Source organism: Aethalodelphis obliquidens, unplaced genomic scaffold, assembly GCF_003676395.1.
Source record: "Aethalodelphis obliquidens isolate GAN/ISIS:26980383/991018 unplaced genomic scaffold, ASM367639v1 scaffold9, whole genome shotgun sequence".
NCBI lineage: Eukaryota > Metazoa > Chordata > Mammalia > Artiodactyla > Delphinidae > Aethalodelphis > Aethalodelphis obliquidens.
Window position 1 is genome coordinate 7,642,244 of NW_020837953.1, and position 22,700 is coordinate 7,664,943.

A 22,700-nucleotide genomic window follows, 5' to 3' on the forward strand; every position below is an offset into this window, starting at 1 on the left:
AGCCTAAAGCGCCAGCATTCAAGGCCCTTGAGAGCTGCCCCTCCAGCCTCACCCCCACCCTCCCTGCGCTCCCCATTTCCAACCACTCCCCAGTGCTCCAGGATCTTTCTCGCCCCCCTGCTTTTGCACACCCGCCGCCTTCCCCAGTAACCCCTTCACACACACCACCACCAGCCCAATCTGTCCTTTTCCCGGTAAACCCTGCCCTGCCCAGCCTAAAAGGTACCTTGTAAAGTGGAAGGAGTACAACCTGGGAGTCAGGGACACGGGGCTGGAAACAGCACTGTTATGGATGGAGGTGACATGGGCTCCCGGACCCCTCTTCAGAGTGATCCTCCCACAGCAGGAAGTGTCCTGGCTGCCTGCTCTCAGTAAAGTCCCTCGGGAATCGCACTCAGCCCAACAAAGCCACCTCACTCGAGGTCTCTCCCGAATTGGGAGCAGTGTTATCCAGTGACTGCTGACAAGTCACTGGTGTTTGTAGAAAGGCTCAGCACCTCGGCTCCATGAGGACAACTCTGTTCCAGGGGGCCCACGGAGCCGGGAACCAGCCAAGGCCTCAGGTGCAAACTCACTGAGCTCAGTCCCTCCTCCACCCAGTGCTGCTATCATCACTCCCCGCACGTGCTGACCCTCAAGGCTCTCCCCAAGCTTTCACATGCAAATCTCCATCTCCGGGTTTCCTAGGGGAGTCGACCTACAACACCAGCTGCGTGACCTTCAGCAATTCCTTACACTATCTGCACCTCCTCATCTACAGGGCCCAGAATGCTGCCCGGCACACAGTAGGAATTCAACACTTCTCTTGAATATGGAAACATTTACCTTGCAAGGGTTTTGTGAGGACTGAACAAGATGCTGTGTATAAGCTGCCTGGCCCAGAGCAGGACTTGATGCTATCTGAACAGAGGCCAGCTGAACCAGGGATGTACTCAGTCCATTAACCAAGGTACTAGTGAGAAATTTACACTGAATATTCTATTCAGATCTTCTGCAGTCATTGTGGAATGTGTCCACAATTTAAGTAATGCCATAGAACCTAGCGACCATCACAGAACACCTAATATGAAGCAAACAGTGTAGGTCACATTAGCCTCAAGTTTCAGATGAAGAAACTGAAACTCAGAGAGATGAAGATTCTTATTTAAAGTCACAAGATGGGTCACGGACAAAGCTGGGGTAGGTCAGGCTCCAGGGCCAGCACCTGTGCGGAGGCAGGCTCATGGCAAGGGCCCGCACGCATCTGTGGGTGCCCCCCCCGATGGCACCCCCACAACAAGCACAGGCTCCAGTGCACCAGAAGGCTCTTTATTGTCAGTGAGACCACCAGCCAGAGGAGCACTGGGCTCCGAGCAGGCCCCAGGCACCACCCAGGCCGCAGGACCCTCAGGGGGAGAGGGGCACAGGGAGCTCCAGGCCTCAGAACGGTCCTTGACTCACACAGCACCGTGCAAATACAGAGCTAAAAACTTCCTGAATGTCTCTGGCTGGAAACCAGTCGGCCCAACAGGTTCCTGGAAAGAACACAGCCCATTAGGATCCTGCTACTAGGTTTAATGGCAGCAATTAAAACAAAGGTAGGTTTCATGCAAATCCTAAGTGCCTGGATAATAACTGTTTCTTTCTCTCACGACCAAGGAGGAGCGCTGGGGAGCTGCTGCCAAGAGATGCCGGGGGCGCTGGACTAGCGAGGAGGATACAAAGCATCCCAGAACCTTTCAGCCAAATCGTCTGTTGACATTGCCCTGATCCCTAATCCTGCTCACCTCAACCACCACAAACAAATGTTCTGTTGCCCCTTTTAATTGCCAGGGACAATAATCCCTCACTCCTTCCACACACATTTATCAGGCACCTTCTCTGTATCAGAGCTGTGCCCAGTGCTGGAAACCCAATAATGACTTGAATCTGGCTCCCACCTTCAAGGAGCTTCCAGCCAGGTTTGCAATAGTGATAATACAAGGTGATGGGCCTCATAATTGAAGTAGGAAAAAGATGCTAAGAAAACAGGGGAGAAAATAACTAACACATTGACTTCCATACATGGAAGAGAGCATGTATGAATGAGTCTTAAAGGGCAAGTACAACAGAATGGGCCAGAAAGAAAAAAGGAGACTTCAAAGAGGCCAGTATATGCACTGGTCCGGAGGCACAAATGAAGGTGGGAAGAGCTAGGGTGAGGCTGGAGCCCAGGGTCCGTGATGGTGGAGGTGGGGTGGGTGCGGGAAGAGACAGGTAAGGAGTCGTCACGTGACCACACCAGCACAGGCCTGGCACTAAGCCACTATTTTGGAAGGAAGAGGCTGAAAGAAGAGGACCTGAAGACGTGAAGGGGAGAGGGAGAGCACAACTAAGAGCAGAGGGACGCGCAGGAGGCTGGTGTGGCCGCACAGGTGAGGGACAATGAATGGTGTCTGGGGCCAAAGAGAAGGGACCAGACCAGTAGGCATTTCAAGGGTAGACAATACTGACAGACACTGGAGAACTCATCATTCCACTAACATACAGATAATGTTCAAAGGCTCAACAACTACATTTCAACAAATCTACTGAGGCCCTGTGTGGGACATGGCTCGTCAGCCACAGATCCAGCAGCACCCCACTCTGTTCTGTCTCATCCCCCAGTCCTGTTTTGTCTCTTCAGAGTGCTTATCACTGCCTGATACTACATTATGATTCTATTTAGATACTGCCACTGCCCACTACACAGAACACAGGCCTGCTCTCTGTCAGCTGAGCACTGAAGGTGCAGCAGTGAGCGACAACGCCATGGAGGAATGAAATGAACGCATCATTCATGGACTCAGCCTTTGAGGAAATCAGTGCTCGGTTTAGCAGAGGAGAAGAACACATAAACAGATAACTATAGAACAGCAGCGTGACTGCGCTGTGATTGGGGGGACCCAGGGGCTATGGGAACCCACCCAAGGTACTTAAGCAAGGCTGGGATTGGGATGGTGGGTCTTTATGCTAAACCTGGAATGACAATTAGAGGACAAGCAGATGACAGAGAAATGGGGGAGGTTGGGTGGGGGAGAGGGAGGAGGGAGCAAGAAGGAAGCAGCCTCCTCTGTAAAGGGAACAGCACCTACTGGGATCCTGAGCTACTCAGGCAGCGGCGCGTACTGGACAGCTACAAGGAGCTGGGCGTGGTGGGCACTGGGGAGCACGGGAGGTGAGGTGAAGAGCGGGCTGGGGCCCAGGGTGGAAGGCACTGTTTTAGGTAATGGGCAGGGCTGAAGTATCCCTCCAGGCAGAGGTCCTGAGCATGAAGACCCTAAAGCCGGGGCCCCACTCACAAGCATCCCGTCAACCCCAAGCCAGGCTCACTCTGGGGAGGGTGAGTCCTGGCCCTGGGCCCATCACCAGGCCAGAGGCGGCTGGACTTACCACAACTGCCTTCCTTCTGACCACCGGGAGACACCAAAAATGCTCATAGAGGAGCTGATCCGAGTCTATCCAGACTAGATTCTTGACACCCTCATCAGAGGCCAGATCTGTGGTGTTCAGCTGTAGCACCAGGAACTGGAAGACACGTCCATCAGTGCCCACACTTTGCACGACTACTGGCTGCTCCAAAACCTTAGTGTCGTTCTAAGAGGAAAAGAGGACAAGTAAATCAAATCAGAAATGGTGGGGTGAAAGGAGCAGCACAAACCAGGCAATTTCTAGTTCTGGTCTTTGAAATAAACCCACCCCTCTTTAGTGGTTCCCCCCGCAGGACACTGAAAAGAGAATGCGGAGTTGAGGGCACTGTCCAGGGCCAGGCCTTCTCGCCCGCACCCAGCCTGGCTCTGCCTGGCCTCAAATGCCTCGTGGCCCCGGGGTACCTGCTCTTCAACTTGAGCACATTAAAGTACTAATTCCTGCCACTGAGAGGTGATTGCCAGGCAAGCTGCACAGAAGGATGAGCTGGGAGGTTAATGACGGCGAACCCCTCAAACTCATGGCCGTAACCTGATGGTGACAACAGTGACGTCTATCAAATGTTAACCTGGAGGGTCAATTCACATAATATATATAATCTCATTCAGTTCTCACTCCATTTGACAGTTGAGGAAACGGACTGGGTGAGGCAGTGACTCATCTGAAGTCACAACGATGTGTGGCATCAGCACCTACAATGGCTGGTGCTAGACCAGTCACACTTTCCATCTGCCTTACTCTACTCCTCAGCGCTGGGCATCTGGAATGCCCTAAGCCCACTGGCAGGCACCTCACCCGAGCTTCAGCCCCTCAGTGCAACTCTGAGTATGTGTCAGATTCCTGAGTGTCTACTCCAGCTGTGTCGGCCCCAGGATTCCACCAGTCAACACATTTGCTGATCACCTCTTTCAATTAGTGCCACTTGGTAACAGTAATACTACTAGCAACCATTTACTGAAGGCCTCTCATGTGCCAGGTATCACACCAGTTTTATATAAAGTCACCTCTAATCTCAAAAATCCAGTGGTATATACCCACTTAACAGATGAGGAAACTGAGGTTCAGAGAGGTGGTATAATTTGCTCAAGGTTACCCAGGATCAGACCCCAGGCTATTAAATCACTTGGAATCTTACTGTTCTGGTCTACACCTAGTGTCCCATTGTATCTGATAGTAGCTCCTCTGCCATTCTCAAAAGTATACCAGTCTGGATGACAAATCGTATGTTCACCCTACTGAGCCTGCAGGAATCCAGTTTGGTGACTGCTATCCACTGGACAAAGATTCAATAGGCAGGCCCCATGAAGCAAAGCATCCTTGATTCAAAGATGCTGCCTACATTCATTGCTCCAGGGCTGAATCTGACATTAGGAATAGCTAATGTCAGACCTCAGTGTAGGCCACACTGGGACTGTTGGCCTTAGAAATACCTGTTTTTAGCTGCATGAGAAATAAAAAAGAAAAGTACCTCTAAGTGTTAGCTGAGAATTCTGTATTGACTCTTATCTCCCTCTACAGATCAATAAAACTGCAGGTAGTACATAAATTTCTCAGCAATTTTACCTTTTACACAGAGGCTCTTCCCGTAATTGCTCAACTTCACATCCCCAGGAATAATTTGTACCTGGAGGGGTTGGGGGAGGCCTCCTCTCCTACCCAACTGGGTGGCAATTAGTGACAGCAATGCTACCCATGCTCTGCTGGCACAGAAGCTACAATGAGCCTGCAGGCCTGGAACCTGGCATGTGACTATCTCTGCCTCCCTATCCTTGCCCAGAGTCAGGAGGCAGCATGTCCTCTGAGGCTGGAGAGATCAGGGCTCCAATGCTTGCTTCCCTACTCATTAGCTGTGGGATCCTGGGCAAGTTACCAAACCTTCCAGAGCCTTCAGAAAGTATGTCAGAGAATGGGAATTAAGATAACCTCCCAAAGACTGGAAAGACACAAGAAGGTCACATAAAGATGTGACAGCTGCTAATCTCTTAGCTGTGTGACCTTGGGGAAGTTACTGAGCCTCCCTGAGCTTCAGTTTCTTCATCTCTAAAATGAAGCTAATAGTATCTGCCACGGGGTGGGGGGTTGCTACAAGGATTAAATAATGGTTCTCAAATTTTAGTGGAGTGGTTTTCAAATCTGAGCTTGTACCAGCATCACCTGGAGGGCTTGTTAAAAGAGACTGCCAGGCCCCACCCCCAGAGCTTCTGATGCAGGATGTCTGGGATGGGTCTGAGAAGCTGCATTTCCAGCAAGTCCCCAGATGATGTTCATGCTGCTAACCCACGACCATATTTTGAGAACCACTGCTGTAAAGAGCCCTAACTAAATGTTTGGCACATAGCAGATGCTCAACACAGGCAAGGTCCATACTACTCTCTATCCCATTAGGCTAACCACACTGTACCAACCCCACTGAGACCAAGTAAGATGGGAAACAGAACATTCTGAAGTTCATCACTCCTCCAGGAGGGCCTTAGGCTCTAACCAATACCTGGGAGCCCGACAGCAGCCCTCAACATCATCCCTCCCCTCTCGCCCCACAACACACACACAAAAAGCCAGGGATCTGGTGTCCCAGGCCTGCTTGGGGACTCCCATACTGTCATCCCCTTCCTGGAGGCCTTTGCTCCCCCGCCAGGCTTTCCTCCAATCATGGGACAGCACTGTGTGACAACCACTCAGTCTGCATTCTATAACATCTAGGTCCCTGAGACCTCCTCTTAGAATCAAAGGGCTACCATCCAAGTGGTATCTTGGGTCCTCAGAACCTGTCCTGAGTGGGCGGGCAGGGCCATCTCCTGCTTCACTTCCTCCTGCCTGCCCGATGGAGCCTTGTGCTCTGGGCTCCAACAGTACAGAACAGAGGCAGTGTGCTGGAGCAGACAGCTGAAGCCTTAGGAGTTGGGTCTACCTAGTCCCAATCCTTTCTCCACCACTTACTGCTGTGTAATTCTGGACAAGCCTCCCTGGGATTCAGAGGCATAATCTGAAAAATGGAGATCGCAATGAAACTTTGTGGGTTATTGTGATACAAAAAATGAGGCATCTTATGTTAAAGACAAGCACATCGTAGGCCCCCAGCAGATGGCAGCTCATCTCTGTAGGGTGAGTGGAAGTGCCTCTCCCTAAAACTCCTCAGTCAAGCAAAAAAATAAATCCCTCCATGCCCCCTTTCCTTTGAGTAGTGTAAGGCAGGAAACCAACACAATGTAAGGCAGCTCGGTGGTCTTCTCCACATACGTACCCCATAGAGGAGCCGAGCCTGAGCCAGGGCATTGCCAAAGGCAAACAGGATCATCTTGGCCCGCAGCTGATCTGGTTGAAAGCGGTGTGGTCGTAAATTGGCTGACTCCAGCAAATACAAGGTATGGGGATATGGGTAAGGATAACCCTCCCGGAATCCTGCAAGACATGCCATCATGTGGAGGGGTAGAAAAGATTAATCAGCCTGCCCCAAAGCCTCAGGAAAGTCACCCGACCTCAGCTTAGTGCCAGGCACGACAGAGACTCAGTAGAGGTAGATATTATCACTATAGCTCGGGGGCGGGCAAACGTCAACCTGCCGGCCTAATCTGGCCCGTTTTTGAAAATAAAATTTTTACTGGAGCACACCCACACCCACTCATTTACATATGTCTATTACGTAGCTATGACAGAGACCATACGTGGCTTGCAAAACCTAAAATACCATTTGGTTCTTTACAGAAAATGTTTGCCAACCTGTTCCAGGTGATTCTTGCAGGCTAGCTCTAACTCCACCCCTTTCTCGCTCATTCAAGCACACAGATGACAGTGATATTAGAAGGATAACCTGAAATCTATGGTAATTATTTTTTTAAAAAGCACATCACTTGCAAAATTCAATACTTGATTATTAGTAACAAATGACTTGCCTCATACCTCACAACACTATGCTGAGCATCAAAGTTCAGCACTTGTTCATCTCACCCACAACCCTGCCAGGTCACCACTGCTTCCCCTACATGGCCATGAGCAAACCCTCGGAGGCTGGGGGCCTCTAGAATGACTGACCTGGATTAGCGAAAGTGGGTGAAACAGAGGCAGAAAGAGGCTGGGAAAGTGTGGGCTCTGAAAATCCCAGAGGAGAGCACTACTTAAGAAAAAGAGACATGACTTTCCTGTCTGCCTCAGTTCCTCCGCACATGTGAGTACCCAACACTCAGCACTCACTCTCTGCCAAGCTCTAACACAGGAACCAGGAACAGAGCCCACGTGGTGCCTGCACTGCCTTTGAGGGGCTCACCAAGTCTAGAGGGGAGACAGACAGGAAAACTGATCACACCCACACAGAGGGACATGTCAAGACACGAGGGAAGCCAGGGGGCTGTGTGAGGACAGACGAAAGGCCCCGGACCAGACTGCGAGGTTGCAGAGCATTTCTGGGAAGAAATGAGTCCTAAGATGAATTGTGACAGATGAGTAGTCATTAAACGAAGACAAAAAGAGGTGAATGGTCAAAAGTGCAGGCAGAGGGAAAAGGAAGTGCCAAAGAATGGTGGTGAGAAAAGCCACAGTTGGAATACAGGGGGCTTGTGGGGGAGGAGACAAAGATGAGGCTGGAGAGAGGCACAGAGGTCAGATGTGAAGGCCTTCATGTGATAAGCTAAGGAGTTCAAACTTTATCCAACAGGCAATGGGGAGGTGGGCATGGAGAGCAACGGAATTAAATCTGTGTTCTATAAAGACTACTCTGGGGCTTCCCTGGTGGCACAGTGGTTGAGAATCCGCCTGCCAATGCAGGGGAGACACGGGTTCGATCCCTGGTCCGGGAAGATCCCACATGCCACGGAGCAACTAAGCCCGTGAGCTACAACTACTGAGCCTGCGCTCTAGAGCCTGCAAGCCACAACTACTGAGCCTGTGTGCCACAACTACTGAAGCCCACACGCCCTAGTGCCCGTGCTCTGCAACAAGAGAAGCCACTGCAACGAAGAGTAGCCCCCACTCTCCACAACTAGAGAAAGCCCGCGTGCAGCAACGAAGACTCAATGCAGCCAAAAATAAATAAATAAATTTATAAAACAAACAAACAAAAGGCTACTCTGGAACTGTGAACTAGAGGGACCAGAGAGGAAAACAGCCTGGGTCAGACTAACCTGTCGAGAGGTTGTGGTAATAGGCTGGATGAGAGACAGTAGGGACTGACTGAGGTGTAGCTGTGGAAATGGAGAGAGGTTAAGGAGAAAGGTGCTACCTTAATGACTGAGTGGATGGCAGGAACTGCAGGCCTGCGCAGCCTGACTCCCTAGTTTCTGTCTTGGCTCACTGGGGAGGTGGTGGTGCTTTGTTTGACGGAGGTGGGATGAAGAGCCCCATTCAAGGACTGTGGGGCTTCCTCCATCCTAGCAGGAGGTTGGCAGAGTTTACAGGGTACACAGAGACAGGGTGCCTTTCAAGGGAACTATGAATAAAGGAAACACCTGATGCCTGGTCAAAAGCCCCTCAAGCTACCCATTACAACTGATGTAACAGAATTACTTCTCAGGGGTCAAAAGTAAAGTCAGCCTTTGAGCCAATCCAAACCTCCCTGAGTCTCAGTTTCCTCGCCTATAAAATGGGGTTTACTGGTACCTATCTCACAGGGCTGCTACACGGCTCTTAGGAGAAAATGCACATGAGGTGCCTAGCAGATACTAAGTACTCAGTGTTTCCTTTCTCTTTGGAGAAAGCTTGTCCCTCATCTGCACACTGCCTAAAGTCAAAGGCTTTGATACTTACCTGTGTCATCGTTCACATCATAAACATTGCATTCCTGAAGACCCACAGTGGGAGATATGGGATAGAAGGTCTCAAGAACATGATTCTTAGTAGCTTCTACTTCCTCTTGGGAGGCTATGGGGGGCAGAGGATCCTTGGCATTCAGTTGGGCTCCACTGGAACCATGGACCTGAATAAGAGTAGACTCTAAAGGGGGAGAAAAACGATTAGTCTAACCTGGTCTAAAGCCTTAGCTAGGCAAAGTCTAAAGCTTTCATCCTGCCATGCTCCTCAAGTCTTTCACAGCTTTACTATCTGATCTGCCTCATCACAGAAAACAGAACTTTGGAAATTCATCCTTGCGCTTATCATGTAAGCAGGTGAGCCTCCTTCACTTGATGTCTGGGTGCCATCCTCTGCCTCTGCCTCTGCTGGGCCTTGGAGTAGACAAGGAAACATCAGATCCAAAGGACTGAGTGGCCTGGCTGAAGTCACAGAACAAGCATGTAACAGGACTGGAGTTGAAATGAAGGTCACATCATTCCTAATCTAGTGATCTTCATTCTAAAGAATAGAAGGGGACATGAGAACAAGATGGTGGAGGAGAAGGACCTGAGCTCACCTCCTCTCACAAAAACACCAAAACAACTAACTGTTGGTCTTCCCTGGGGGCGCAGTGGTTGAGAGTCCGCCTGCCGGTGCAGGGGACACGGGTTCGTGCCCCGGTCCGGGAGGATCCCACATGCCGCGGGGCGGCTGGGCCCGTGAGCCATGGCCACTGAGCCTGCGCGTCCGGAGCCTGTGCTCCACAACGAGAGAGGCCGCAACAGTGAGAGGCCCGCGTACCACACACACACACACACAAAACAAACAACTAACTGCTGAACAACCATCAACAAAAAAGGACTGGAACCTACCAAAAAAGATATTCTACTTCTAAAGACAAAGAAGAAGCCACAACAAGATGGTTGGAGGGGTGCATTCGAAATACAATTAAATCCCACATCCACTGAGTGGGCAACTCACAGACTGGAAAATAATTACATCACAGAGGTTCTCCCACAGGAGTGAGAGTTCTGAGCCCCACAAAAGGCTCTTCAGTCTGGGGGTCTGGCATCAGGAGGAGGAATCCCCAGAGCATTTGGCTTTGAAGGGCAGTGGGCTTGATTGCAGGAACTCGACAGGACTGGGAGAAAAAGAAATGCCACTCTTGGAAGGCGGACACAGGGTCTTGTGTGCACCAGGACCCAGGGGAAAAAGCACTGACCTCATAGGAGCCTAGGCCAGACCTACCTGCTGATCTTGGAGGGTCTCCTGGGGAAGTGCGGGGGGGGGGCGGGGGGCAGCTGTGGCTCACAGCGGGGTCAAGGACACTGGTGGCAGAGGTACTGGAGAGTACTCATTGGCGTGAACTGTCCTGGAGGCCACCATTTTGATGCCAAGACCTGACCCCACCCAACAGCCCACAGGCTCCAGGGCAGGGATGGCTCCAGTCAAACAACCAACAGGGCGGACACAGCCCCGCCCATCAGCACACAGGCTGCTTAAAGTCTTCCTCAGCCCACAGCCCCCTCTAAACACACCCTTGACACAGCCCTGCCCGCCAGAGGGACAAGACCCAGCGACACCCACCAGTGGGCGAGCACCAGTCCCTCCCACGAGGAAGCCTGCACAAGCCGACATGTAAGAATGGATACTATAAAACTCTTAGAGGAAAACATAGGTAGAACACTCTGACATAAATTGCAGCAATATCTTTTTTGATCCACCTCCTAGAGTAATGAAAATAAAAACAAAACAAACAAATTGGAAACTAATCGAACTTAAAAGCTTTTGCACAGTAAAGGAAACCATAAACAAAGCAAAAAGACAACACACAGAATGGGAAAAAGTATTTGCAAACGATGCGACTGGCAAGGGATTAATCTCCAAAATATACAAACAGCTCATGCAGCTCAATATCGAAAAAAAAAACCCAATCAAAAATGGGAAGATCTAAATAGACATTTCTCCAAAGAAGACATACAGATGGCCAAAAAGCACATGAAAAGATACTCAACATCACTAATTATTAGAGAAATGCAAATCAAAACTATTAAGAGGTATCACCTCACGCCAGTCAGAATGGCCATCATCAAAGTCTACAAACAGGGACTTCACACAGTGGTTGCAGAGTGGTGGCACAGTGGTTGAGAGTCTGCCCACCAATGCAGGGGACACGGGTTTGAACCCTGGTCTGGGAGGACCCCACATGCCACGCAGCAACTGAACCCATGCGCCACAGCTGCTGAGCCTGCACTCTGCAGCCCACGAGCCACAGCTACTGAGCCCGTGTGTCACAAATGCTCAGGCTCACACTCCTGGAGGCCGTGCTCGGCAACAGGAGAGGCCACTGCAATGAGAGGCCCGTGCACCGTAGTGAAGAGTAGCCCCCGCTTGCCACAACTAGAGGGAGCCCGCGCACAGCAGTGAGGGCCCAATGCAGCCAAAAATAAATAATAAATACAATAAGTAAATTTAAAAAACAGTCTACAAACAATAAATGCTGGAGAGGGTGTGGAGAAAACAGAATCCTCCTACACTGTTTATGGGAATGTAACTTGGTACAGCCACTATGGAGAAGAGTATGGAGGTTCCTTAAAAAACTAAAAATAGAGCTACTACCATATGATCCAGCAATCCCACTCCTGGGTATATATCCAGAGAAAATCATACTTCGAAAAGATACACGCACCCCAGTGTTCACTGCAGCACTATTTACAACAGCCAAGACATGGAAGCAACCTAAATATCCATCAACAGAGGAATGGATAAAAAAGATACATATATACAACGGAATAATGGTACATATATACAATGGAATATTACTCAGCCATAAAAAAGAATGAAATAATGCCATTTGAGCAAGATGGATGGGCCTAGAGATTATCATACTAAGTGAAGTAAGTCAGAGAAAGACAAGTATCATATGATATCACTTATATGTGGAATCTAAAAAAATGACACAAATGAACTTATTTACAAAACAGAAACAGACTCACAGACTTAGAAACAAACTAATGGTTACCAAAGGGGAAAGGTGGGGGATAGGGATAAATTAGGTGGTTGGAATTAACATATACACACTACTATATATAAAACAGATAATCAGGGGCTTCCCTGGTGGTGCAGTGGTTGAGAATCTGCCTGCCAGTGCAGGGGACACAGGTTTGAGCCCTGGTCCGGGAAGATCCCACATGCCGCGGAGCAACTAAGCCCGTGTGCCACAACTACTGAGCCTGTGCATCTGGAGCCTGTGCTCCACAACAAGAGAGGCTGCAACAGTGAGAGGCCTGCGCACCACGATGAAGAGTGGCCCCCGGTCGCCGCAACTAGAGAAAGTCCTCGCACAGAAACGAAGACCTAACACAGCCAAAAATAAATAAATAAATAAATAAAAAAGACCTCACCTCAATCATCACCTCCTCTAGGAAGCCTCCCTCAATTCTTTCCATAAAAGAAAAAAAGAAAAACAGATAATCAACAAGGACCTACTGCAATAACGTATATGGGAAAAGAATCTGAATAGATATATGTATAACTAAATCACTTTGATACACACCTGAAACTAACACACCACTGTAAGTCAACTACACTGCAATATAAAATTTAAAATTTTTAAAAAAAGGATTAGTTAAGAATAGTTTTTATCCTAAAAGAAAAAAAACATTTGTTAAGGTGTTAATCCCGGGTTTCTTGAGAGAGGGACTGACCGATGAGCTCTTCTTCCTGTGTTCTCCTTCCAGTGAGCCTTGAGGCCTGGGGATCTCTGTGGGCTCAGAGGCTGTGGGTTCAGACCCTCCCAGGCACCTGCATTAAGCTGGGGACGCAGAAATGAGTGAGAGTAACTCTCTGCTTTCACGGAGCTGGCTAGGGAGTACAACAAGAGTATGAACCACACTCAGAGAGAGCAGAGGTGGGAACAACGGACCTCTTCTGGGATACCTGAGAAGCTTCCTGAGGGAAGCAATGCCTTTAAACTTGCTTTTGAAAGATGGATAAGAGCGGAGCTTCTCAACATTGGCACTCTTCACATTCTGGATGAGGTAATTCTTTGGTGAGGGAGGCTGTCCTATGCACTGTAGGTATTTGGCAGCATCCCTGGCCTCTACTCACTAGATGCCAATAGAACTTCCACTACCAGCCCCAGGTCTGGTTCAAGTTATGACAAACAAAAATGTCTCCAGACAATACCAAGAGGGTAAAACCACCCTTGGTTGAAAACTGCTGTGTCAGAGTTTGCCAGGCAAAGAATAGTGAGGAAACTGTTCTACTGAAGGAGGAGTAACATGTTCCAAAGCACAGAGCATGCTGCTCCATGGCAGCGCTTAAGGAAATAAATCCAGATAACTGGAGTATGATATGGCAGGAAGGAGGGATGGAGAGAGAGAAGTACTGAAACTACAGGCTAAGGAGAAAGGCTACCAAATCCAGGAAGAGGGCCAGATTGCCCTCAACAGCTCAGAGTAAAAAAAAAAATAGAGCCAGTCAGAAAGCCTCACTTAAGTCAGATTAGCATATTTGCCACAGGGACACATAGGTATATGAGGAAATGAACTGACATCTGACTGAGCAGCAAGACTGCACGCTGTGAATGTGTCCAGATGCCCTTCACAGAGGTCCCCACAGGAGGCCAAATGCCGTCTGGAAAGACTCCCGGAGAATGGCCTCCTAGGGATTCTCCATGGGGTCAAACCTTCCTCGTGGTGCTTGGGTTTTGAGAAATACAAATCAAATACTACAAAGCGCAATGTGATGGTAACTGACCAAGGCTGATGATCCTATCTGTCTAAAAACTGGTTCGGCCATAGCAAAGATCAATAAAACTATAAGTTGGTTCTTTGAGAAGATAAACAAAATTGATAACCCTTTAGCCAGACTCATCAAGAAAAAAAGGGAGAGGACTAAAATCAATAAAATTAGAAATGAAAAAGGACAGATTACAACTGACACTGCAGAGATACAAAAGATCATAAGAGACTGCTACAAGCAACTATATGCCAATAAAATGGACAACCTGGAAGAAATGGACAAATCCTTGGAAAAGTACAACCTTCCAAGATTGAACCAGGAAGCATTAGAAAATATAAACAGACCAATCACAGGTAATGAAATTGGAACTGTAATTAAAAATCTTCCAACAAACAAAAGTCTATGACCAGATGGCTTCACAGGTGAATTCTATCAAACATTTAGAGAAGAGTTAACATCTATCCTTCTCAAACTCTTCCAAAAAATTGCAGAGAGGAACACTCCCAAATTCATTCTACGAAGCCACCATCACCCTGATACCAAAACCAGACAAAGATATCACAAAAAAAGAAAATTATAGACCAATATCACTGATGAACATAGACTCAAAAACCCTCAACAAAATACTAGAAAACAGAATCCAACAACACATTAAAAGAATCATACACCATGATCAAGTGGGGTTTATCCCAGGGATGCAAGGATTCTTCAATATACGCAAATCAATCAATGTGATACACCATATTAACAAATTAAAGAATAAAAACCATATGATCATCTCAGTAGATGCAGAAAAAGCTTTTGAAAAAATTCAACACCCATTTATGATAAAAACTCTCCAGAAAGTGGGCACAGAGGGAACCTACCTCAACATAATAAGAGCCATATACGGCAAACGCACAGTAAACATCATTCTCAGTGGTAAAAAACTGAAAGCATTTCCTCTAAAATCAGGAACAAGATAAGGATGTCCACTCTAGCACTATTATTCAACACAGTATTGGAAGTCCTAGCCATAGCAATCAGAGAAGAAAAAGAAATAAGAGGAACACAAATTGGTAAAGAAGTAAAACTGTCACTGTTTGCTGATGACATGATGCTACACATAGAAAATCCTAAAGATGCCACCAGAAAACTACTAGAACTAATCAATGAATTTGGTAAGGTTGCAGGATACAAAATTAATGCACAGAAATCTCTTGCATTCCTATACACTAACAATGAAAGATCAGAAAGAGAAATTAAGGAAACAATCCTATTTACCATCACAACAAAAAGAATAAAACACCTAGGAATAAAACCTACCTAAGGAGGCAAAAGACCTGTACTCAGAAAACTGTAAAACACTGATGAAAGAAATCAAAGATAACATAAACAGATGGAGAGATAAACCATGCTCCTGGATTGGAAGAATCAATATTGTGAAAATGACTGTACTACCCAAAGCAATCTACAGGTTCAATGCAATCCCTATCAAATTACGAATGGCATTTTTCACAGAACTAGAACAAGAAATTTTACAATCTGTATGGAAACACAAAAGACCCCAAATAGCCAAAGCAATCTTAAGAAAGAAAAACAGAGCTGGAGGAATCAGGCTCCCTGACTTCAGACTATACTACAAAGCTACAGTAATCAAGACAGTAGGGTACTGGCACAAAAACAGAAATATAGCTCAATGGAACAGGATAGAAAGCCGAGATAAACCCACGCACATATGGTCACCTTATCTTTGACAAAGGAGGCAAGAATAGACAGCCTCTTCAATAAGTGGTGCTGGGAAAAATGGATGGATACATGTAAAAGAATGAAATTAGAACACACCCTAACACCATAAACAAAAATAAACTCAAAATGGATTAAAAACCTACATGTAAGGCCAAACACTATAAATCTCTTAAAAGAAAACATAGGCAGAACACTCCATGACATAAATCACAGCAAAATCCTTTTTGACCCACCTCCTAGAGCAAGGGAAATAAAAACAAAAATAAACAAATGGGACCTAATGAAACTTAAAAGCTTTTGCACAGCAAAGGAAGCCATACACAAGACAAAAAGGCAGCCCTCAGAATGGGAGAAAATATTTGCAAATGAAGCAACTGACAAAGGATTAATCTCCAAAATATACAAGCAGCTCATGCAACTCAATATCACAAAAACAAACAACCTAATCCAAAAATAGGTGGCAGACCTAAATAGACATTTCTCCAGAAGAGACATACAGATGGCCAACAAATACAAGAAAAGATGCTCAACATCACTAATCATTAGAGAAATGCAAATCAAAACCACAATGAGGTATCACCTCACACCGGTCAGAACAGCCATCATCAAAAAATCTAGAAACAATAAATGCTGAAGAGGGTGTGGAGAAAAGGGAACCCTCACACACTGTTGGTGGGAATGTAAATTGATACAGCCACTATGGAGAACAGTATGGAGGTTCCTTAGAAAACTAAAAATAGAACTACCATATGACCCAGCAATCCCACTACTGGGCATATACCCTGAGAAAACCATAATTTAAAAAGATACAGGTACCACAATGTTCACTGCAGCACTATTTACAATAGCCAGGACATGGAAGCAACCTAAATGTGTATCAACAGGTGAATGGATAAAGAAGATGTGGCACATATATACAATGGAATATTACTCAGCCATAAAAAGGAATGAAATTGAGTTATTTGTAGTGAGGTGGATGGACCTAGAATCTGTCATACAGTGAAGTAAGTCAGAAAGAGAAAAACAAATACAGCATGCTAACGCATATATATGGAATTTAAAAAAGCAGTACTGATGAACCTAGTGGCAGGGCAGGAATAAAGACACAGACATAAAAGAAGGGACTTGAGGGCACGGGTGGGGGGTAAGGGGAAGCTGGGATGAAGTGAGAGAGTATACACTACCAAATGTAAAATGGATGGCTAGTGGGAAGCTGCTGCATAGCACAAGGAGATCAACTTGATGCTTTGTGACGACTTAGAGGGACGGGATAGGGAGGGTGGGAGGGAGGCTCAAGAGGGAGGGGATATGGGGATGTATGTATACATATAGCTGATTCACTTTGTTGTACAGCAGAAATTAACACAACATTGTAAAGCATTTATACTCCAATAAAGATGTGGGAAAAAAAAACTGGTTTGGCCAACAGCACTGTCATTTAATTAGCATGTGTCCTCCCTTACTGGGTATGCAAACATCATACCCACACCTCAAGAACAGTTTTCTCAAGTATTTCCTGTTTCCTCACACATAATGTGAAAGGAAGATAAATGTGCCTGGACCTCTCCTAACCTTGGGTTTTAGGTTCTCCCCACAGACCACGCTACTGTGGTTTCCAATTCAATTCCCTCCACATCCCTCCTCCAGCAACAGCTCCAAATGGGGCAGTTTAATTAGAGGTAATACTTGATAATGGGCCAACAAGTACTCCTCTATTAATGAGGTTCACTAACTTCCTTAGTGGTGCCATTACCTCTACAAAGCTGACTCCTTGCCAGGAAGTCCATACTCAAAGGGCAAGTTGGAGAAACCTGACCAAGCAGATGTCCTGAAAACCCCAAATTACTCCACAGCTGGTTTCTCTGCTCCAGGATTCACCAAAGACAGAACTTGTGATCTCAGAACATCCCTGTCTAAAACATCTGAGGTTTGGTATTAATTCACCCGTCCCTTCAGTCAGCACCTTTTGTGTGGCATGAACTGTTAGACACTGTGGACAAAAATGAATATGACACAGTCTCTATCATCAGAAGTTCAGTTTAGTGGGGCAGACAGATGTTAAATAATCACAATATAGTAATAATGTGTGTTATGATAAAAGTAGGCATATGGACACAAGGAGCACAGAACTAACCTGTGGATTCACATGGTAAGGGGGCTTGAGCTGAGTCATGCAGACACATAGAATTTAGTCAAATGAGGAAAGAAGAAAAGAGCATTCCAGACAGAACGTACAGCACATGCAAAGGCAAAGCTTGATGCCAAAAAGCTGCAAGTGGCTAAGTGTAAACTGGGAATGGAGGTGGGAGCAGGAGAGCAGGAGATAAGACTAGAAAGACCAGGTGGTGGCCAAATCACAGAAAGCCTTGGATACCACGATAAATGGTCAAGCTATTGCGAGACAATGAAGGATTTGAAACAGGGAAGGGGACATAAGACAACCTGCACTTTAGAAAGATCATTCTAGCAGCTATGTGGAAAATGGATTTGGAAAATGAGAAAAGCATGAATGGAGTAAGAAGGCTCTTGCAGTAGAATATGAGCTTTGGAGTGCAGACTATATGTTTTATTACTTCCTTATCTTCAACATTTAGGCACTGAGAGGCACTCAACAGATATGGTTTGAATTAAGTCTTGAAAAGAAATGATTAAAAAAGAAAAAGGCTGGGGCTTCCCTGGTGGCACAGTGGTTGAGAGTCCGCCTGCCGATGCAGGGGACACGGGTTCGTGCCCCGGTCCGGGAAGATCCCACATGCCGTGGAGCGGCTAGGCCCGTGAGCCATGGCCGCTGAGCCTGCGCGTCTGGAGCCTGTGCTCCGCAACGGGAGAGGCCACAGCTGTGAGAGGCCCGCGTACCGCAAAAAAAAAAAAAAAAAGAAAAAGGCTGGGTTATGGCTAATGAAATGACACTGAGGATGTCATTTCAATGTCTGAGCCACAAAACTGGACCATGAAGGATGGGAGTGAGAATAGGTATGGCAGCAGGGAAGGGAATATAAGCTGGTGATGGGGCTAAGAGCAGAAAGACAATGAACAGACAAAGGCTTTCTGCTATACAGGAGGACCAACCTCGATTCCAGGTGGTGGATAACATGTTGTTTTGGGCACAGATCCGTCTGGCCAGAGAAGGATGCTTGAGAATCTGGGATTTACACAGCTGTATCAGACTGTCCACAATGACTGGGCTTGGAGAAAAGAAGACATTTGGAGATGTAAAGCAACAGGCTGACTCCAAGATCCATCAGTTGGAAACCTTACTGACTTGGGGGAGACTTACCAGTACGTCTCTCTCTTGGGGATGTCTTCAGTAGAGTGCCAGAGACGAGCGTGAAAGATCACATTCAGAACACATTCATCTTGATTCTCTATGTGGTTCCTTGGATCGTCAGCAAGGCTAAGCACTTTCTCAGGAAGGCCTTCTATTAACTTGGTCTTGGTAAGCCACAGAGCCTGCTTTACACCTTTAGAGTCATCAGTCACAAAAAACCAAAACCAAAAAAAAAAAAGTCATTCAGGAAGAGATGCTTTTCCCTGCCGGGTAGCATTTTGGGGAAAAAGCAGCCTTGAGAGAGAGATGGGATTTGTTCCGACATCTGAGGGGTCAGAACTAAAATAAAAAGCAGAAGCTATGAGAGCCAGATTTCAACTCAGCTTCAGGAATGACCATCTAAAGAAGTTAACAGTTGATTGAGGCAGTGAGTACTTGCCTCAGGAGGAATTCAAACAGCCACTAAGATGGCTGAGATCATGAGGCTGAATCTTGCAGGCAAGGATTTGTTTGTTACCTGCAGAATTCAGACCCCGGTTACAGGACTACATCAATAGATGCCAACCTCTCAAAACCTAGATCCTTTCTATTAACCGACACCCTAGTCCCTGACTGGAAAAGCTCATGTCTGCCAAATACACGTCATTTAAGAGATATGGGCCCAGGATTAAGTGCATACTGCTCTATCAAGGGAAAGAGCTTTTGGAAATAATGGAAATAACTTCTGGATCATGAATAGCCTGAGGAGCCCTGAGTTTGGGAGCACTAGATAATCTTTCGCATCTGACTCTGAGATTCTGTAACAAGCTATTTTATAAGCAGATTTTTGTATGAAGCCCTATGAAATGTACTGCTGTATTTGTCAAAAGAATCATACTGAGGATGTTGCTCAATTTATTATGCAGGGTCCTCCCTGAGACCTTCTGAACTTCTCCCTGGCCTCTGACAGGAAGGTTGGGCTTTTCCTGGGTAGAGTACTGTTTTGTCTTTTGGACACGGTGAATTGCATAACTCACAATGTTTCTCTATACCAGGGGTCAAACTTTTTCTTAAAGGGCCAGACAGTAAATATTTTCAGCTTCTGGGCCAGTGTCTCTATCACAACTACTCAGCTCTGCCACTGTAGCACGAAAGCAGCCATAGGTAATAAGTAAACAGGTGTGCATGGTTTCACTATAATAAGCTATTTATAGAAACAGGCAACTGGCCTAGTCAGCAGACCCCATCTCTGTACCATTTGTTGACTGCTAGCAAGCTGAGAGTCAACTTTGGGGCTCCCCTGGACAAGTACAACCTCACAGAATGGATTTTTTGTATTCACTGTTTCATTTTTCCTTTGTGCTGATCCCCTCACCTATTTTTAATTTAATCTGTCTGTGCTACAAAATTTCTGTAAGATGCCCAAAATACTTTTCAGGAAAAGGAGGAGTATAAATAAACTAAAAGATCTGATTCAGAGTGCTTAGTCTCTAAAAACTAATTTAACCCCCTTACTCTCAGCGGGATGGGCTGTGGTGCAAGCTACTCATCCCAGTTGAAAAAACATCACTCGACGCAGAGATATATCTTCATTTGAAAAACTATGTCTGGGATTAAATCAAACTTAGCACACTTTGAGGGAAACACCCTCAGACAATTTCTTCTGTGGTGATAAATGAAAGGTAATGAGACTTTTCACTTTAAGGCTCATAAGACATCAGAAACACAAATATTTAGAAATGTTAACTTCTGGATTTTGTGGTGCAGCAGAAAGAACCCTGGACTGCGGGTCGGGTAACCTGACTTTTAGTCCCAACACTGCCATTGTTCCTTAAACTTGAAAATGGATAAAATACTAAGAATTTATGGTTCACTAGTATATGAATAATATGTAAGAGCTGCCATTTACTGAACATTACCATCTACTCTGTGCCAGGAGCTTTAACTACAAGTTGGATGGGATTTTATGGAATGGAAGATGAAACTCAAGAGACTAAGGAATTTGTTTCAAGTTCCAAACCTTGTAAGCGATGGGGCTGGGAGGAGAACCTGAGTCTGTCTATGTTAAAGCCTCCATTACCCCAATCTGCTTCTCTAGCCCTGTATCTTGCAGTTTTATTACAGACTTTACAGAACCTCTCTACATATGGTGAAAGCATAGGGTATGTTTTCAGCCTAGTCAAACAAGTTAACCTTAACTTCTAAGACACAGCTAATGCATTTCATCCACATGGTAATGTTACCAGGGTCACTCAAGGGTGCCAAGTCTTGTGAGGTCCTTCACAGCACCCTGTGAGGATACTGGAAGTATTTAAAGGCCAAAAAACAGCTTTCAGGAGTGGGTTTGAGCAGCTTAAGAGGCTAGCCAGTTGACAAGTTTTTTTCAAACCTAGGATTTATTATCTGGCTTAGTCCCCAAATCCTGCCAGGTCTCTTTCTTTCCTAATTACTTACTGGAAAATTCTGCTCCCACTTACCTGGACCATTTTGTGTTTTCAGGACCTGTCCTAAACCCACTCTGATTTAGGGACTAAGGAAGAATGAGGAGGAAAAAATGGGTTAAGAGGACTCTCAATAAACAACCCCCTCCAGGGACTCTGGAACATAATTTCCGGTACTGCCCCAGACATACAGATGGTTTTGGCTAAAGTCATTTTGACCTGTTCTTAGTGAGAGTGAAAGGGAGCAGAAGTGGACTAGATGGATTTTAGGCCCAGATCCTTTCCCTGAAAACATCTCAGCTCTGACCGTTGACAAAGGACATCGACCTGGGAAACCAGAGGTGTAGCCCTGGCTTCACTAGTAACGCACAGTGCACCTGTAAGCAGATCACTGGCAAATCACTTCCCCTCTGTCACAATTACCAATCCTAATTACCAATTAACTTGATTGACTAGCCTGAAATGAGGCGATAGACCTGCAGATTAAGTACCGTTTCTGTTGTCTCTTTGCACTATAATCCCCCTCCAACTAGTTCTCAAACATAGTTACATCTCCAGGGTGCAAGAGCTGGGTCAATGTGAACCACCTAGTCAAAACCACTCATTTCACAGGAAATGGAGGCTCAGGAAGCTTCAGTCGCTTGCCCAAAATCACACAGAGGGTGAGGGGCAGGACTAGGCCTAGAAACCAGATCTTTTCACTTGGCCACTAAAACTCTAATACTCCCTCACACATACTGCTCTTTACATCTCACTTAATCCTAACAATTCGCAGAAGATGAGAATCAATATCGGGCCACTTTGCAGACGGAGAAACCGAGACCCACTGAGTTTCAACGTCTTGCCCAAGGCCACAAAAGGTCGGGGTCAGTGCTGGGTAGAGGACCAAGGTCCCCTCCCGCCCGTCCTGGGGCCTCACCCTCGAGGAGGCGGCAACGCTGGTGGAAGACGTAGCAGGCCTGGTCTTTGTACAGCGGGTGCTCGTGAAGCGGGGGCAAGCGGCGGAACTTCGGGGGCGTCCAGTCAGGGTCCCAGGGCGGGAAGACTGGCCGCGCCAGACCGGGCATAAAGTGCATCTTCCCCGCGTAGGTGATGGGCTCCAGTCCAGGAATCTCGTACACCCTGTCCGGGGGAGGAGGCTCGGGCTTCCGCGTGGAGCGCACGCCCCACTCGTACGCCCCGCGTCTTGGGGCCCCGCAGCTCCCAAGACCGAGCCGCCCGGGGCGAGCAAGGGCCAGCCTTGCTGACCTCGACGCCAACGCCATACCGATCCGATCTCTTCAAGACCTCCACCTGGACGCCGCCATCTTCCCGCGCTCAAGGCTTGCTGGGAACGAAAGGAGCCGAGCGCC

General features: G+C 46.8%; 1 protein-coding gene across 1 annotated transcript; it reads right to left on the reverse strand.

The window, feature by feature from the left end:
* Nucleotides 1-1,122: 1,122 nt before the first annotated feature.
* MRPL37 (mitochondrial ribosomal protein L37) lies at nt 1,123-22,681 on the reverse strand. The gene is made up of 7 exons (XM_027108430.1): nt 22,268-22,681; nt 18,938-19,121; nt 18,730-18,845; nt 9,163-9,348; nt 6,668-6,825; nt 3,391-3,594; nt 1,123-1,514 (listed from the first exon to the last, which is right to left on the reverse strand). The coding sequence occupies exons 1-7, from the start codon at nt 22,611-22,613 to the stop codon at nt 1,437-1,439; spliced, it is 1,272 nt and encodes a 423-aa protein (XP_026964231.1). The 5' UTR covers nt 22,614-22,681; the 3' UTR covers nt 1,123-1,436.
* Between the last annotated feature and the right edge of the window lie 19 nt (nt 22,682-22,700).

Bases quoted from the DNA above. Each gene is read 5' to 3' on its own strand.
- MRPL37 (XM_027108430.1), bottom strand. From the start codon at position 22,613: ATGGCGTTGGCGTCGAGGTCAGCAAGGCTGGCCCTTGCTCGCCCCGGG. The intron at 19,122-22,267 runs GTGAGGCCCCAG...ATGACTCTAAAG, and splicing joins GCGTTGCCGCCTCCTCGAGG to GTGTAAAGCAGGCTCTGTGG. The intron at 3,595-6,667 runs GTACGTATGTGG...TTTTCCTCTTAG, and splicing joins AGGCTCGGCTCCTCTATGGG to AACGACACTAAGGTTTTGGA.